At 35.4% G+C, this 20,082-nt stretch overlaps 1 protein-coding gene across 1 annotated transcript; it reads right to left on the reverse strand.

Moving 5' to 3' along the window:
* Positions 1-250: 250 nt before the first annotated feature.
* Positions 251-16,855, reverse strand: LOC115443791 (sorting nexin-17). The gene is given in 10 exon segments (XM_037445569.1): positions 251-1,782; positions 3,233-3,379; positions 3,757-3,909; positions 4,342-4,482; positions 4,484-4,588; positions 9,415-9,577; positions 10,023-10,377; positions 10,857-11,046; positions 11,200-11,706; positions 16,713-16,855. Coding segments are annotated over 9 exon segments (1,461 nt in total). The 5' UTR covers positions 11,260-11,706; positions 16,713-16,855; the 3' UTR covers positions 251-1,635.
* Between the last annotated feature and the right edge of the window lie 3,227 nt (positions 16,856-20,082).

The following is a 20,082-nucleotide window of genomic DNA, read 5'->3' on the forward strand; positions in this document are numbered from 1 at the left end:
GAACTATATTTTATTATTTTAAGTTTTACATATAAATTAACAATTAATTAGGCAGGAATTTAAAGTATAAATGTTAACATTAAAGTTTGAAGGTGTGTAATAAAAGCATTCAATAGTGCTAAGCTGTATTTTATTTATGTTTATGTGTTTTTTTTTTGTTACATTTGAAATACTGATAGTAATTAAATCCATAAAATAGATTCATACCATGGACGGTAATACAATTAATAAAGAAATAAAAACAAATTAGTAGATAAAAAAAAACTTTACTTTCTATAATATGTATATATAAAAGATGAAAGTAAACAATTAAGAATAATTCATTATAACATATGGCAAAAAACGAAGTATATATATTTTATTATGGCCTCTGAATAAATAGGAGCAAAGCTACACAATAAAGCCAAATATGGTCCCATTAAATTAGATACAGCAATAAACTGTACGAAAATTCAATAAACATATATGATAACTATTTAAAACACTGCATAATTATACATTAAAAAATTGACCAAATAAAGATGATTTTTTTTTAAAATAAATCAATACAAAATTTACATAGTTGCAGTTTTTTTTTTGGTAAAATTGAAGGCCATATTACATATAACACAGTAGTAGAGATTACCATCACATTAAGATTTAATCTAAGCTAGTTTAAAATTATTCGGATATAGACATTGACCTGTATTGTATTTATTATGTCCTATACTAGATTTTAAAAATGTTTACATATATAGACTGAGCAAATTCCCTAACTAAAAATAAAATTATAAGTATAAAATAGAAATAATTTAAAAATAAAACTTGTATAATCTCCGTGAATTAATATTAATTAAGAATTAATAAAGGTTCATATTATAAAAGGTAGGTAAAACATATTTGGTACACAGAGAGAAATAAAAATCATCTAAAAGCAAATAAAAAACATCACTTTATGATTTAAGTATATAAATGCTTATGGTTTTATGTTTTTATTGGTAAAAAAAAAGATAAAAGATCATTTTAAAGCATTAAAACCAGCAAATAATGTAACAACAAAGAAACATTGTAATTATCTATTTTATCCTATGTATGTTAAAATTTGATATCTATATTGGACACATTTAAATCGTAAAATAGTATTGATAAATTGTTTTTACTAATACAGTAATGTTTAGTGTTACTCTATTATTCGCCGGCGACGATATGTTTTCATACAAAGATAAATTACGTAGTATTAAAGTACACCTATGGAAATATTTAGTGTCTTTTTAAAATAAATACAAATAATGGCAAAATGATCTAAAAAAGAAATATTTCGCTAATTTCATAGCCAATATAATGATTTTATAAAGATCATCGACTTACTTTTAATAAAAAGTGTAAAATATAATCATCTAACGAACAAGTAAATAGTTTGGTCCACAAAAAGTGACCGTTTTTGGAACTTTAAATTTTTTTACAAAATTTTATATACGCTTACGTAATATTAGTTAACGTACTCGTATATCTATCTAAAAGACGATATATAAAACATCTGTACAGTAAATTTACATATACGATATACGCATTTAATTATACAAATATACATTGTTGGCAACTTTACCTTCAGTGTCTTCTTTGGACAATATTCAACCATTATGTTTTGCAAATACCTTATAGTTCTTCGTCGCCTATCGCTTCAAAAGCGTTGTTCTCTACACAATCCTTGCCAGTCTTGAAGGCGACGGAGGCAAACTTCTCAGTCAATTTTTGCACGGAAAATATTTCTCGTGAACTGCCAGAATTATACGAATCTTCATTCTGTAAATAAATATTGCCGTAATTATATTCCGTTTTTGTTGCTTTATGTACCGTAAAATTAAATTAACAGATAGGGCCGGACGTAGCAATTCGGGTTCACTGCGCAAATATTTTTGGGTTACCCTTTTTCTGGAAACCCTTTTTAGATTAGAACTATATTTTTTAAGACCTCTCTAGTGTCTGGCGCGCTGAGTGACCGCTCGAATTTCGTCACCCTAAAGCCTGGACTGTGAATACGGATACATGGATGAATAGATACATAACATACATACATAACATCAAGCATTTTTATCCCCGATGGGGTATGCCGAGGCGCAACTAGGGCACCCACTTTTCGCCAAGTATGTTCCGTCCCATGATGTGATAGGGGGCGAGCCTATCGCCATATCGGGCACAAATTCCAGACTCCGGGCTGATACTGAGCAGAAAAAACGCAAATATCATTTTGCCCGACCCGGGATTCGAACCCAGGACCTCAGAGCGCTATTGTACCGGACATGCAATACAACTACGCCATCGAGGCAGTCAGATGAATAGATGATTTAACTTTTTCTGATATCTTTGATAAATAAATTTCTTAAAAATTTTCAATAATTTAATAACAAATCCGTCAATCCATGTTATTAATAACTAGCTTTTGCCCGCGGCTCCGCCCGCGTTATAGAGTTTTCGGGCTAAAGTTTTCCGTTATAAAAGTCACGCTATATATTTTCCCGGGAGCCTATGTTCTTCCCAGGGTCTCAAACTGTCTCCATACCAAATTTTATCCTAATACGTTGGGTAGTTTTTGAGTTTAACACGTTCGGGTAGATCGATGCAGCGGGGCACTTTGTTTTATGATATATTTTTGTAGAACTTTTTAAGAGGAACAATCCCGTCATACATTATTGTTGCATAACTTTAACCGTTTACGCAGCGCACGCAACAGAAGCTCTCAAAACTAATAAATTGTCCCCGTTTTTGCATCATGTTTCATTACTGCTCCGCTCCTATTGGTCATAGCGTGACGATATATAGCCTATAGCACTTCACGAACAAAGGGCTATCCAATACAAAATGATTTTTTTAGTTCGAACCGGTAGTTCCTGAGATTAGCCATTACTGCTCTGCTCCTATTGGGTATAGCGTGATGATATATAGCCTATAGCACTCCACGAACAAAAGGCTATCCAACGCAAAAATAATTTTTCAGTTTGGACCGGTAGTTCCTGAGATTAGCCATTACTGCTCCGCTCCTATTGAGTATAGCGTGATGATATATAGCCTATAGCACTCCACGAACAAAGGGCTATCCAACGCAAAAAGAATTTTTCAGTTCGGACTGGTAGTTCCTGAGATTAGCGCGTTCAAACAAACAAACAAACTCTTCAGCTTTATATAATAGTATAGATGACAAGAGCAGTTTCATCCCTATTCACCCCCTGCTGTGGTGGTGCAGTATAGTACTCACTGCGGAGCTGAGCGTGTCGCTGGAGGAGGAGGGCGTGATGAGTTGGCTGGAGCCGTCGCGGCGCAGGTAGGTGAGGCTGGCTCGCTTGCCGCGCGGCGAGGTGGGCCCCGCGCCGCTCTTCTGCCGCATCAGCTCGTCCACTATCGACTGCACATACATTTGGTTTTAGTAACACACACTCACACACACATAACATCACGCATTTATCCCCGAAGGAGTACGCAGAGGCGCAACCAGGGCACCCGAGGGGGGCAAGTGTGTTCCGTCCCATGATGTGATAGAGGGCGAGCCTATCGCCATATCGGGTACAAATTCCAGACTCAGGGCTGATGATAATGAGCAGAAAAACCCAAATATCAATTTACTTTATAGTTTTAAGTAACGCCGCCAGACAATCGTAACATTTAGCACTCGAGAGCTCATTATAAACATTTTTTTATGTTTTCAATGACCATAGAAAAAATTATCATCCACATAAGCTGGAAGTTTCATTAGCATAATAACACGTTGAAATATTGCCCTACCTGCAAACAAACACTAATAAAGGTCGCGTGCTCGGTCCGTAAGGTTATCCATATCAAGTTATCCTTACTAATGAGATATTCAAACGACAACTCAAAGTTTTTGTTTGACTCGTCGATCAGCGGCCCATGGCCGTTTGTTTGCGGTCTCTCGATCTGTAAAACAATAAAAAAAACTTAGTGTTATGATATCCTAGCCCACGTCGAAACTAATTTTGTGTATATCTGTAAACCTACAGCACAAGCGATTTACCTCGATCACCTATATTTCTGTAAAAAATTATGCAAGTATTACTGATATTTTTACATGATGCCAGTAAAAATGCTGGAAGCGCAATAAAGATACCCCCCGTTCCTAATTCGTCTTAATCCAGCATTGGACTCATATTTCTTCCGGCACAATGGATGACCATGATTAAAGGTACTCAAGTCATTTTACGTTTCCTGATGACCATCACGTCATCCATAAATGAATCAATCTGCAAGTACGTATTTCCCCGATAATGCCTTGACTCATATTATTTACAATACCAATTTTCTATCGGACGTATTGGACATCAAGATAAGTAGAAAATTTGATATACTCACGGCATGTAAAGTGGTAATCCTCCAGCACCTCATCCTGGTGACCTTGTACCGCTGCTCGCGCGAGGGTTGCGCCACGCTGACGAGCGTGAGCTCCTTGGAGGCGAGTGCGACGCGCACGCGACACGCCGCGTCCCCGCGCCCCCGCCCCGCTGCCGCCAGTCACCCCAAACACGTTTACTGAATCCGTCACTGCCTCCCCCGCCGGCACTCTGCCGTAATGCTTCAAAGTTCGCGCTAGTTCCATGTACTGTAATAGAAGTTAAAACCTTATTTAAAGTTACTTAATAATTGCGGTACATTTTTTCAGGTTTGGCTATTCGTTCCTTTATACAAAAATTAGGGAGCATCTATGTAGTTCTATGTATAAACCTCTTTATACACTGTTAGAACTTTTTGACCACTACGTAGATTTGCAGGTTTTCCCTGGATATGATATAGAAAGTAGCCTATGTCCTTTCCAGGGTTTCAAACTATATACCAAAGGAGACGGGCGAAATTGGGCTTGACTGTACACTTATGAAACATTTATCAATATTCTTCTTCTATTTTTATATCAGCCATTAAAAAATATTCGATTGTATTACAATGGGAAAATAAAATATTTTTTATTATGAATAAGTAACTGACTTCCGGTATCGAGAATATCAGGCTGTCTATTATTAATGTATATTATTATTGTTATTTGCTTTCTGTACTTCTGCGCAAGTGAATGTTTTTGGTTTGATATTTTTATTTTAACGACTACGGTTTTTCGAGAATATTTTGACGATTGCTGCTTTAATGAACTACCCACGCTTATTCAACAACGGACTTTGATTTCTTGCTTGCTCGACCGATCTTGCTTGTTCTACCGGATTTCGAAAAGTATCTATGAACCATCAACACCGTTGTGTTAATTGTGGCATAGCTACATGGCGTTGTAACACTACAGGGATTCGTCCAATTGAAAACGAGATAGTTCTTTCAATAATATAAAAACAGTATTAACTCATGCCCGTTTCCATGAAGGAGTAGATAAAAGAAGATATGCAACCTACACTTAGTTTCATCTTGCGATAAGTAAGTACCTCTATGTCGGTCCTCGTCGATCCCATGCGATAATTTCAATTCTCGTTATTATCTAAGCCAGCTGCTTATTAGTCAATACGGCAATCCAATGGACAATGATTAGGTGCTATGAACATCTTGTGCTATCGGGTAAATAAGAATTCACAGAAAAGTGTTTTTTACGCTATATTCTATAGCGATTATTTCTTTCCTCCCATTGTAGAGACAGATTTTTTTTCTAATTTAGAAATGGTTCTATTATTCCTATAAAATATTGCATAAATTATCTCTGTAACACCAAGCCCAAGATTCTATGAGGTTTCGCCCGTCTCCTTTCATCAATTTTGGGTAGTTTTTGAGCTAATCGCGTTTAAAAAAGGCATACACATGCGGCGAGAGACTTTGTGTTGAAATATATTTTTCAGATTTTTTAAGAGGAACAATTCCGTCACACATGATTGTTTTGTAATTTTAACCGTTTACGCAACGGAAACTCTGAAAAGTAATATATTTTCCCCGTTTTTGTGGATTTGGATGAAATTTATCACACAGATAGAACATGTCCTGGATTAATATATTGGCTACTTTTATCCCAGTTATGTGCTTCTATCGGTAATAATAAAATTATATAATCTAATTTCTTAAATAGATGACGCTGAACTCGTACAGGAGACACTACGTATCACTCCAGTAATTTAAAGATGGGTAAGGTCTTCACGCAACCGAAGCTACAAGCTATACCTAATATATAAAAAACAAAGAAAAATTATCTTAACGTTTTCATCATGTTTGCATTCACCTTATAGTCAAATTTTTAAACTTTAACCTTTAAGAATAAAACTTCGGTACTTATTTTATCCTTTTTACATCGTCATGTATTTTCCTTAAGCGTTTATGATTATTATTAATGTCAATGCTTATATTTAGAATTTACAGAATGATTTCATTATTTAAAAGATAACAATACGCGTGTAACATTATTCAGTTTTCATATAAATTTGACTCGATGATTGTTTTCCTATAAATGAAGTCAAAATTCTTAGTCAACGGAACTAAGTTTTGTTTTTCGTAACAGATTGCGTCACAGTTTTTAAAATACGTGTTACTTCTTTTTTAGTCACCTAAAATCTAATTAAAATTAATAACGATTACATATTCGTGATGCAACAACTAACTATAATAATTACAAGTAAAAGCCTGCAAAAATTTATTTGGCATTGGGTCATATACGATTAAATAAACGATCTCTAGCAATTAGCAAATTAAAGCTTTGCTGTTGACCCTAGCCATTGAAACATAATATATTTTGCATGACATACTTTGTATTGATCATAGCGAACGCGGTTAATCGTTATTAATATCTGATGACATAAGTTTGCATTGCATCTGTGTATAAAATGGTTTACAGTACACATTTTTTAGATTAAACAATACTGAATAGGCAACATAGTAATACGAGAATATACTTTGTAGCAACTATATTAATTTATATAATATCACTAACTTTTGTCAACAGGTCCGCCTGCGTTAAGTTTTAAAGAGATTCAAATTTTCCCGTGACAAAAGGTATAGCACTTAAGAGTAATGTAGCTTTATATTAGTGAAAAAAAATATCAAAATTTCAAGCAAACAAACTCTTCAGCTTTAAATATCTTATTATTATAAATTTGTAGTTCGGAGTCGGATTCATAAGGGGATAACTACATATATTCAGGGCGGCCTATTCCGTCTACGGGGGCAAATCCGTCTTTTTGCAATTACGGGCGTTCTAATTAAAGGATAGCTTTGAAAGCCGTATAAGTAAATAGAGGATTTATTGCCTGTTTTACTTACACGGCTACCAAAACTGTTCTTCGATTGGAAAGCACGTAATTGCTTAAAGACGTATATATGCTCAAGTAGGCGGAAAAGTACCCCTTAATTATAAATATAAGATAGGTACAACGTAGGTAGGTCCTTGTGTATTTACATTTCGGAAAATGCTTGGTAATTTATGTAATATACTTACAGCCCTCTGTATTCTCCCTTGTATGATTCATACTTAGCAAAATAATAAAACTCAATAACTCAATGAAATAACTGAATAAATCACAAATTTTAACCCACTGGTTGAATCATAGTGTCCGTCAAATGTACTTTTTTTGACATTACTGCTTACACGATGCTTCATTTTACGGGTGCATAATGTTTGGCGAACGTGCCTCGAACAACTACGATATGAAGGTCAAACGCCGATCTTGCGGTAATTGTGCTCAAACATAGTACTCCTAACTAGTAATAACAAAATATTAATAAAGATAATTTTTATACACTTCGGTGCTTTTAGGGGCATTGTTATGCTCTTTCTAGAATGTCATTGTTATTATAATGTATTTGAATGAGATTAAGTTTAATTACTTGTTGCGTAATTACTATATCAGCGTAATTGCATCAAGTCGCCGGCGTTCTACTGTAGTTATGATTGTTTCTAGAGAAAAATACATGACAAAGAAAAAGCATAGATGGCGGGTGCAATCTCTAACTTTTAATACCGGCTAAGTTATTTACATCAGTATACGTAATTATTCCGTGATAACGTCCCGAACTTTGAGGAAAATACATAGGATTCCATAACATCCATTTACGTCTAATGCATTATAAAAATTAAAACGAACTGGTCACCGCGTAACCATTGAATGACGTGACGGGTAAAATGAAACGACACCTCAGATTCAAGGAGCTACAAAATTTTGTAATATTTCGTTTCTGTATTAAGAACTAATAAAGTGCATGAATAAAATTATATAGGTAAATACAAATATTTTTATATTAGGAGGGGACCTAATCGATTGATGTGTCACGGGGCTTTTACGATAAAGTTATACCACTGCTAATGACTGAGCCAAGAAACCGGAAATTACTATTTGTTACAATAACTTTTGCCGCGTCATTACATAATTCAATTGGTACAGTTATTGCCGTAATAATTAAATCAATCTGTTTAATTCGTTAGGTTGATGTATTTGTTTAAGACCTAGTGAACTTTCGTCACCTTTTATTCTTTATAGATAAAGATGTTTACCAGCGTCGCGCTTGCTTATATTATTGCAGGAGAGAATCTTTAGTTCAAGTTATAAAGATTCGTAACCGAATTTTATTATGAATAGCAAAAACAGTTATAACTCTGTTTGCACACTGACGCAAGATATGTACTCCTAACGCTTTTAATATTTGTTACCCAGTAATTTGAAAAATCTCATAAGTAATACTTTACAAATAACAACAATGATTTATAAATACAAAGGAATTGTTTCTTACAATATAATTGCAAAATGTAAAGGTATTGGAAAAGTACTTAATAATATCTAAGTGTGTGTCCAAATATGGCGATTTCCCGCGACATGACACATTCGCCCATAGCGCGCATATTAGATGGCTAGTATAAGGAGCGCGCGCTTAGTTTATTTATTTTAATTATTTAACATAAAATTGCTCTCATTACGTAAACAGCGTGTCAGCAGCGAACATAAATAAACTCGCGCGCAACTTGAGAGCCTTTTGCAAACACGCGAATTCGTCATATTTAGCCGAATAAATAAATACAAAACACGAAACCACTAAATTGTATAAAACCTTATTGGATTCCTAGACGTGGAGATGACCTCTGACGTAGGCAAGCTATTTTCGGAATATTTGAGGCAGACATTTTACATGCAATTATAAAAAACGTACAGGTTTGTATGATTAGTTTTAGTAATAAAATGAATACAAAATATTATCAATGCTACTTTTGAACAGAATTCATTCCACATTTTGATCCTGGTTTTAAAGGTTTATGATGAAAAGTAATTTACTGGCTTTAATTTAACAGATTGAAATGTATCAGCGTAAATGTATGAGATATTTTCTTACAGACAGATGAATGCACAACAAAGATAATTGCCAGCTTTTGATGTCCAATAAGGAAGGCCTTATACTAAATTTTGTTGAATGGTAGGATATGTTACTGTAATAAGTAGAACATTAATATATTCCTTAACAACTTACCTCCCTTTTCTGTTTCTTACTGGCATAAGAGGCCAAGATATCTTTTGTTTGTGCATCTGCAGTTATCCACCCTAGGTCCAACTCTTCAATTGTTTGTAAATAAAGCAAGTCAAGGGAAACCTTATCAATCATCAGATCCACATCATAGCATGGATCCCAATAGCTAAAAGAGGAAATGTGCATTTAATATAATTACACAAAATTCATAAACATTTTTGTTTGTTTATTATTGTTTTTAAATAATCTAATTAAAAATTTGGGAACAGATAAATGCAACCTTAGCTATTGTAATCAGGAGTTGATTTTTAATTGCATCTCTAACAAGTGTTAGTAAAGCAGAAATATTTATACAAATAATGCTGTGCCACACTATACTCTGTTAAGCTTATCAATATAAAAATAATATTACAATACAATATTCATATTTCATGGTAGGAAAAACAGTACCTACTTTCTAATTATTTTGTTATTGCCCGTAAATTACAAAAAATACTATTATAAGGAAAGTAGTTAGATATCTGTTTAAAATTAAATAGTACCTCCTCTCCCCATATATTATAAATGTAAAATGAATATAATATTTTAATTAAAATAATTATAAACCTTACCATTTCCTGAGAACAATTTTATCCTCTGGCCTAACATACTTCTGAGATATGTATGGAGATTCATACTCTTCCAACTTTTTTAATGATGGCTGACCATCTTTTGCACAGCTCCAATTAAAGAGATATAAGGAAAAATATTTCATCAACTCTTTTGGTAAGTTTATATAGTTACATGCAATATCTAATATAGTGCTTGATGAGTCAGTTGAGGAAACGGATAATGGTATTCGGTAACCATTCATGAGTGAGATTTCTATATCCACTTCATGCATTTTCACACTGTGCGTTTCTTGTTGGGCGGAGAATAGAAATGTTATCAACAGATCTGAATTCGCCAGCATTGGATTTTGCCCCACTGGAAAATAATCTCGGGGTAATATTTTTTTATAATCTTATTACTTAGAATTTAAAATTATTTATCAATGGTGCAAATCAATATTTACATTAGTAATATATGAATAAAAACAAATCCAACAGTAGAGTCTACATTAATTACAAAACAAGTACTGTTGTGTGGGTGCCTACAATTATGAAACACATTGAACTTCATTGAAAACATAAAATAAAACAAATATTAATCCACTCAATTGTCTATGATATTTCGTTGAATTGATGTTCTAAATAAAATATTATTTTAAAGTTCATTCTTTATTTTCATTTTATAATTCCTCCTATGGATATGGTATAGATAGAATCATTCACTTGTAATATAATTTTCTGTTATTACAAAAAAAACACTTTTGCTTTATTAAGTTTATCACTACAGAAATGTGGTTTGATGAACACTTAAATGTTATTTATTATTCTAAATTAAAATGCTCGTAAATAACTCACCCATTTGTATGTATTTTTCTAACAGGATTCTTCTTTCTTCCAATTGTGAACTAGTAAGGAACAATTTTTTGGGTGGAAACTGTGGCAACTTCAAGTATGGATTCTGAGCCTGCAATTGTTCATGCAGGCTGAGTAACTGCTTGTATCGCGCTGTGCAGTGGAAGACTCCATCAATGTATATGTTGTAGCCCTGTATACAATTTAGAATAAAACACCAAACCTTACTGCAAACCAGATTTAGCATTAAACGCGCCACTTGTTAAATAGCAATCCCTATTTTATTTTATACTTATTAAGTACATACAATTGTAATGTAATAGAAAAACAAAATAAATATATCTACCGTGTAAGATATCCCATTGTCGTCGTGAAATTGTTGCAAATCTGGTATAGAAAAATGCATTTTTGGTATAAATGCAGACGTTTATCATAACTCAATGCCACATTAAATAATTTGAATGAGTTAATCACTTTTTATTCGAAACAGTCGCCCACTTTTTGTTTTATTCCTTACACCAAAACATTTTCTTCTTCTTCTTCTTCTTTGATTACTGGCGACGAGCTTGATTATGAAGCTATTCCGCCAATGTCACGTTGTTTCAGACTGCAGATTACTGAGGTATTAATCTGGGTATTAAAGTTGAATGTCTTTATGATGAAGACTTTTGTTAATGGGAGAAGATAAACGAAGGGGATTTGACAGTTCCATAGAGAATATAACCACTACGTTAAGACAGTTCTTGAGTGACAGTTGACTCTCTTTTTTTTCCCCTCGTAGCGTATTGAACAAAGAGAATTATAATATATATGGAAACGTATTGAATTGATGTTTTCCCCAAATGTTAGTGATCTACAACAACATGTATATGATAAGTAGACATCACGCATAGAAATATTATTTTAAACCAATAAATAAATAACACCACATGCATTAGATATAACTAAACGTACAGAAACATCTGACACTTATGACTAAAAAGTTAGAAAGGACTTTAGACTTAGACAGTTACCTATGTTATAACTTTATTTTGTTAATTTCTATAAATTTACATAGCTGTCTAACAAAGGGAGAGTCTACCAAGGAGAGGATACACTTGAAACTAGTGGGGCGGGAGACGTTATCAGGAAGAATATTATATAGGGGATATCGTAATTTGGGACAATTAAAGAATAAATGTGATCGGCGCTTCCTTCCTCCAAGCCACATTCACAAAGTGAATGGTCTCTAACCCTTAATTTTGCCAGATGAATCGGGGTGCATGCATGGCCGAAACGAAGACGACAGATTGTGGAAATAGCAGTTTTGTCCAATTGACGGAACTTGAAAAACCATGGTTTGACTGGGATATCTGGAACAATGTCTCCATAGTATTTTCCCTTCACCGATTTAGATACCCGCCACTGCTCATTCCATGTGCGAGTTAGTCGAGTAAGGGACAAAAGACATAAGTCTTGGCTGAAGTAATTGTAGTATTCCAAGGAACCACTCTGAGTCGCAAATTTTGCACAGGAGTCCACAGTTTCATTGCCATGAATCCCTTCATGACCCGGAATCCAGGCCAGTACTATTTTAAGGTTATGTAGAGCACACTCAAACAATGTCTGTCTTATTTTCAAGGTAATAGGGAATTTAGATTTGGAGCGGAACGGATTGGACATTATGGCCTGAAGACTACTTAAAGAGTCGGAAAAATTATAGATTTATCTAATTTATGCGATTGGGCAAATCGAACAGCTTCAAGTATTGCTATAGATTCCCCTGTAAATACAGAGGTGCAGGGAGGAGATTTAAAAGAAAGTATGATGCGTGAATTAGGAATCCAAACAGCCGAACCCACGCACGCGTCATCTGATAATTTAGAGGCATCGCAAAACATTGGTAACCAACCCTCCCATTTTGAATTCAATATCTCATTAAAACAATGTTTGCCTCGATTGTACCTTTATTTATGCCGAAATTGAGAAGGACAGAGGGTTTAAAAATTAGGGCCTTATAAGGAAGGGAGTACAAAGGACTAAGTGAGGATTGGAACGTTGGGCAAGATAATTGAGAAAAACTGCGGAAACTAAGAAGAAGACAAGGCATGGACCGTGGATTACTTGGAAGTGACTGTGAAAGAGTTCTAAGTTTATCTAAAAGAGGGTGAGAAGAAGATTGAACAATTTTAAAGAAAAATCTGTCACACAGGTACTGGCGACGGATATGAAGGGGGGGTTCAACGCACTCCACTTGCATGGCATTGATAGGAGTAGATTTCATAGCCCCCATAATTATACGTAAACATCTAGCTTGTATTTTATCCAAACTATTCAAACCTGCCTTATTACAATGGTCTAGCAGAAAACAGCCGTAATCCAGGTGACTTCTGATAATTGCATTGTATAGCAATTTTTGAGAGTAAGGATGTGACCCCACCAAACTCCAGACAGGGAACGCAAGATGTTAATCATTTTTCACATTTTTGGGAAATGTAAAGGCAATGGGGATACCAGTCATCCTCGAATCTAGTATAATGCCTAGAAATTTAGTTTGATAGACCTGAGTAATGACTTCGTCATCAATAAGGATTTTAACAGGGGAATATTTCTTTTTTGTAAACAGCACAGAATTGCATTTTGATGTTGATAGGGTGAGACCATGAACATTTAACCAATCACCCAGATATGCTAGTGCCTGGTTTAAGTCAGATTCTACACAGTGAATAAATTTGGAAGATGAGTAAAGTACGAGGTCATCTGCGTATTGTAGGACTTGACAGTAACTGTTCACCACTACATCCAGATCATAAGTATAAATGTTGTAAAGCAGAGGACTCAGTACCGAACCTTGGAGGAAGGCCTTTCCAAGACAGTTCTAGGGGGTAAGAATGTGTTATTGATTTTAATTACCACTGATCTGCTCGTCATCAAATTAAATATGAAATGTACCATCTTCTCAGGGACACTCAGCTTTAGAAGTTTTTCTCTGAGAACCGGAAGAAGAACATTATCATATGCAGAAGTGATGTCTAAAAAGACACCTAAAAGTACTTCTTTGTTTTGGAAAGAGCGGTAAATATCAGTTGTAAGAATGCTAAGACTGTCTAGAGTACTCATTCCTTTCCTGAATCCAAACTGCGTATCTGACAATTTGCCTGAGTTCTCCATGAACCAATCCAATCGATGTTTGAGCAGATGTTCTGAAATTTTAAGTAATATAGAGGAGAGGGATATAAGAGGGGAAGACAGGAAAAGTCTGGGACTGAAGGAGGGGCAATTTTAGAAGCAAATGAGTCGATCCAAGTGGAAGGATCATTGGATGGGGTATTAGAAAAATTACGGGCAGATCTAAACCTTTTTATTTGTCTCCAAACATATGATGAAGGGAATTTGGGTGACAGACTTTCGCAAAACCGCATCCAACCCTGCTTTTTAAGGGATAATAATCTGCGGAACGGGCCGACATTTGTTGAAAAGAAATGAAATTCTCTGTCGTCATTGAAGAGTTATATTTAATTTCAGCTTTGTGGCGTTGGTGAATAATGCTCGTGCACTCTGCATCCCACCATGGCGGCGACTTTTGGATGATTTGCCTTTTTTAAGTGGAATGTGAGAGTCTGCAGACGAAGAAATCGCCTCAACGAATTTATTATATGCATCTAAAGGGTGTAAATTACTATTGCCAGATATAACATTTAATTGGGAATCGAGGGATGCTACATATGATGGCCAATCAGCCCCAGATAAACGATATTTGAGGAGACGGGAGAAGGGATTTTGAAGAGGAAAATTAAGTGGGACGGAGATAACAATTGGAAAATGGTCACTGCTAAAACTGTGGGGACTTATTTCCCAATGTAGTAGAGACGCAAGAGATGCAGAACAAATGGATAAATCTACAACACTCTTTGGATTCTGAGAAGGGTAAACACGACGGGTAGGAGACCCATCATTGATAACACAAAAATTAAAATCATCCAATATTTCGAGAAGAGGAAAGGAGACACGGTCACACCGATAGGACCCCATGATGTATGGTGGCAATTAAAATCGCCCATGATTATCATAGGACTAGGAAGGGAAGATAAAATAGAACGAAGTTCAAGGAATATGAAGGAAGAAGGATGAGGGATGTAAATAGAAACAAAAGAAATGTTAAAACACCTCACAGCCACGACATTAAAGTTTTGACTATGAGGAGGAACAGCTAACTGGGTATAAATGAGGGACTGACTTACAAATAAAGCACTTCCCCCATAGCCATCGTCCCTGTCATCCCGAAAACCTGCAAATCCAGGGACTCGAAAATGAGAGCCAGGGACAAGCCAAGTCTCGGAAATAGCAAGGATAGATGGGGAATATTTAGAAATCATAAGAGAAATTTCATGATTCTTATTGCGGATACTCTTACTGTTCCACTGAAGAATCTTTATTGGATCCATTGTTAACAAGGGAAAAAATTAATTGTAATTTATTGGCAACGTTGGTCGGTAAGCAATCAGAATATGTGGATATAATAGTGAATACTAGATTTATAAGACCTTCTAGAAGGTTACTTTCTGGGAGAGAGTCATCTACAGGAGTATTCAAAGCGCAGCCATTTGGTTGTGAAGAGGCAGGATCAGAAGTAATATCAGAATGTAACACTCTATTATAGCTCTTACCTAATGGGGCTCGGGATCGAGGGGAGGAGAAAGTAGTTCTATTGTATGAAGAAGGTTTAGGAGGTGAATTATTGGGTGAAGGAGAAGGCATATTAATTGGGGAAGATAGATTAGGAGCAGATTTGATAGCTTGTGAATAAGAGTTATTAGGTTTAAAATTGAGGATGCCATGTCGTAAGACACATTGTCCCTAGACATGAGCATTTTTATATTTTTTGTCTGTCATGTTCAGGACAGCTTTTGTGTGTGGCAAAATGACTACCAGAACAGGAAGTACATTTAGCAGATTGCATGTCCACCGAGCATGAGTCACCTGGGTGTGGAAGAGAACATTTATAACATCTAGTTTTTGACCGACATTGGTTTTAATGTGACCAAAACCGCAGCAGTTAAGACATTGAATTGTGGGAAGTATATATATATCCACAGGAAGAGAGTTATAGAAGTAATATACGTAAGAGGGTAATTTTGTGACAGAAATGTAATTACAATAGTTTGAGTTGGTAGCCAACTAGGAGCACCATCTGTAATTACCTTTCTGCTGAGTCGTCTCGCTTTAATCGCTTTACCACATCCATCTGGAACTTCTATGTATTTAATGAAGTCATCCATGGAAACCTCAACAGGAATTCCTCGAACTACTCCCAACCGGGTCACATTGTATGACGGGATTGAAGAAACATAATTATTGAGTGATAAAGTAGGATTAATTAAAAAATTATTTGCATCAACAGCAGTAAGAAATTCAATAGAAATTCTGTTGCGACCCACTTTTTTTACCCCATTTTTCATTATGTTTGGTATTTTATGCTTGAACAAAAACTGGCCAAAATTAATGGGTCTGATGGTCGATCCAGATGAAGGATCAGTTTCAACACGAGACACATGAACGATAAATGGACCTGTGCTTGAATCAGGGTAAGAACTCAAAAGTTCCTTGTAACTTGTGTGAGTGAATGAGGTTTGAATGGAAGGGCATTCAAGGACCGGTTGTGCTGAACTAGTTTTTTTGGTAGGGATGATTGTCTCCGAGGAGTCATCGCTTTGGCGTTTATAGGCCGATTGTCTAGCCACACTAGTATCAGGGTGCAGGGGAAATAACATCCATAGCAACCGTTTGGGAAATATCCGGGGATCGGGGGTCCGGAGGTGATATGTCCATTGTTACTATATGAGATAGTAACAAGGACTAATTAATACATAAAACACTTACCGACACCACTAAGAATATACAGAACACAATTCAATAGGAATTATAGTAATATAGAGATTTCCTGATTTTTTAAAAGGTTTAAATACAGAATCCCACTGACTCGTGTATCAGCTACCCTCAAAAAAACCAAAACATTTTCCTCCCTTCATCTATCACAAAATATTCTGAATTCACACACGAATACCACTTTGAAGTTTGAGTATTTTGACAAGTGTTGCCCGATGTTAATTGGCAGGACTGAGCACAAAGAGAATTTGAGAAAAACAGCATGGATTTTGTGAGGCTTAAACGTGAAGGACGTGCCTTATATGGTCTTTTGTAGATGGTCTAAGGTGTGTGATTCAAATAGTTCTGAATTCAGATTATGAATTTCATTCTTTTATATTGATAATGCTATTCCAGATATATAAGTACGGCTTATAGAATCCGCAAATTTCGCCTGCCCTAAAGAGCCCCCCAATAAATTTGGATATAGGGCCCCTCTATGGCAAGTTACGCTACTGGTTATAAACTACTTGATCCGGACAATGATATTTCAATGGTGCGGTCTGGAATCAAATTGAATTTAAAGTTTTGTGAATTCAGGCGCAATTCCGGATGTATAAGCCTAAACGATCATATGGCAACAAGCGAGCTTACAACCACTAACAAATTATTCATCAGTTGAGTGTGCTTCAGTTAGCTTCAGTCTTAGTAGCCTTAGTTTTTCGTTAGACTCGATAATTACAAAGTAACTTTAATAAAACTCATAATTTTTTAAAATTCATTCCACATGGAACCGATTATGGTCAACTATGCTATGCTACCAAGTTATACCATTAACTACCAATAGTGGTGAATTATAGGCATACATAACGCATAATGTAAGAAAAATCCTTGTTTCCAATTTTATCAGACTACGACAAAGCATCAAAACAGGAAAAAGTTTAATGGCTATATTTCTTATACAGTACTTTCTTATAATATATTTCCCTATCAGTGTAATTTTCGAGTTCCTAGATTGGTTCTAAATTGAAGCTCGGTGGTTGTCATGGTGTTCGGTGAAAAAGACCATAGACCAAACAATTTATTTTTTGCAAAATATTTACGAAGAATGCCTGTAATCCTTTTTGCCTGACGTTCAAATTGGCCATAAAATTGGGTTCCACCACAGATTACTTAGAGAAGCTACCACATATCTTACATCCTAAAGTAGCAGACTATTACTATTTGTACGTGCGCCGCGTTGTACTCGCACTCGTGAGTCGCAATTGCGTATTGACAGCAAGAAAGTGACATATTTCATTACTTGAAGTTTTGTCGCCGGTACTGCGAACCAAGACGCCGTACTTTTGAAGGACACCTTCTATTAGAACTAGTCGTAGAAAGTTATCTCATGCCTACCTTGGATTTCGAAGATAAACTAGGGAACTTCTAAAATCAATTAGGAAATAGACTCTGATTGAGGATAATAAATATTTTAGAACAAAGTAAATTCCTTACTATCTTAGACTAATTATGGACAAGATCATGCTGGACTATATATGAATCATATAGACACAATGCATTAAATTACCTATTGACAACTATGTAGTTAGACCTAGCGGGTGAAGAGCCGACGTTGAAAGCTTCAGGCCGTTCGACACCCGCAAACATTTATAAGTATTAATTTAATTACTGGTAGTGTTTTTTATTTACTGTTTTCACAAGTTGTAATGTCGTAATATACTTATCTATACTATTATATAAAGCTGAAGAGTTTGTTTGTTTGTTTGTTTGAACGCGCTAATCTCAGGAACTACCGGTCCAAACCGAAAAATTCTTTTTTTTTGCGTTGGATAGCCCTTTGTTCGTGGAGTGCTATAGGCTATATATCATCACGCTATACCCAATAGGAGCGGAGCAGTAATGGCTAATCTCAGGAACTACCGGTCCAAACTGAAAAATTCTTTTTGCGTTGGATAGCCCTTTGTTCGTGGAGTGCTATAGGCTATATATCATCACGCTATACCCAATAGGAGCGGAGCAGTAATGGCTAATCTCAGGAAATACCGGTCCAAACTGAAAAATTCTTTTTGCGTTGGATAGCCCTTTGTTCGTGGAGTGCTATAGGCTATATATCATCACGCTATACCCAATAGGAGCGGAGCAGTCATGGCTCATCTCAGGAACTACCGGTCCAAACTGAAAAATATTTTTGCGTTGATAGCCCTTTGTTCGTGAAGTGCTATAGACTATATATCATCACGCTATGACCAATAGGAGCGGAGCAGTAATGGCTAATCTCAGAAACTACCGGTTTCAACTGAAAAATTCGTTTGTGTTGGATAGCCCTTTATTTGTGGACCGCTATAAGCTATATATCATCACGCTATGACCAATAGGAGCGGAGCAGTAATGGCTAATCTCAGGAACTACCGGTTTGAACTGAAAAATCTTTTGTGTTGGATAGCCCTTTGTTCCTGGAGTGCTATAGGCTATATATCATCACGCTATGACCAATAGGAGCGGAGCAGTAATGAAACATGTTGCAAAACGGGGAAAATTATTAGTTTTGAGAGCTTCCATTGCGTGCGCTGCGTATACGGTTAAAGTTATGCAACAATGATGTATGACGGGATTGTTCCTCTTAAAAAGTTCTAAAAATATATTATAAAACAAAGCCCCCCGCTGCATCAGTCTGCCTGAACGTGTTAAACTCAAAACTACCCAACGTATTAAGATGAAATTTGGTATGGAGACAGTGTTAGACCCTGGAAAGAACATAGGCTCCGGAAACTACTACACTTTATAACGGAAAACTTTAGCCTGAAAAACTTTATAACGCGGGCGGAGCCGCGGGCAAAAGCTAGTTTTTATATACAGTGGGTAAATAAAAAATTATTTTCTAGTCTTTGTTTAATTTTATTAAAATATGACTCACTTATACCTAACCATGAAACATACACTGATAATATCACAAAGGTTATGCACAAATGATAAAATTTTATATGTACATCTTTTGTCTCTATAGATATCCTGTATAATGTTAATTTAATTGGTAGCAACTTCAAACTAGCCACTCTCAGAGACGTCAATTAATTTCAATGATCATTAGCCATTTGTTTAGGATTTGATAATTTCTCCTAAAGGTCAGTGAATTTGAATTTATTCAAAAGCCGCCTTTATTATATTTTTCCAATATTAATATAAGGGCGTTAACTCGTTCATGATAGGGAAATACCTCGAGTTACAAAAATTATCCTATGATCATTTAAAGTTAAAGTATGTACGTAACTGAGTATAACAATTATCTTATAATATAAGAAAGCCCGTATATGGGAGATAACATTATAGCCTACAAAAAATTCTGCTTAATGTTAATTAATTTTCCTCCGAAATATGAGAACTA

Source organism: Manduca sexta, unplaced genomic scaffold (assembly GCF_014839805.1).
Source record: "Manduca sexta isolate Smith_Timp_Sample1 unplaced genomic scaffold, JHU_Msex_v1.0 HiC_scaffold_1805, whole genome shotgun sequence".
Taxonomy (NCBI): Eukaryota; Metazoa; Arthropoda; class Insecta; order Lepidoptera; family Sphingidae; genus Manduca; species Manduca sexta.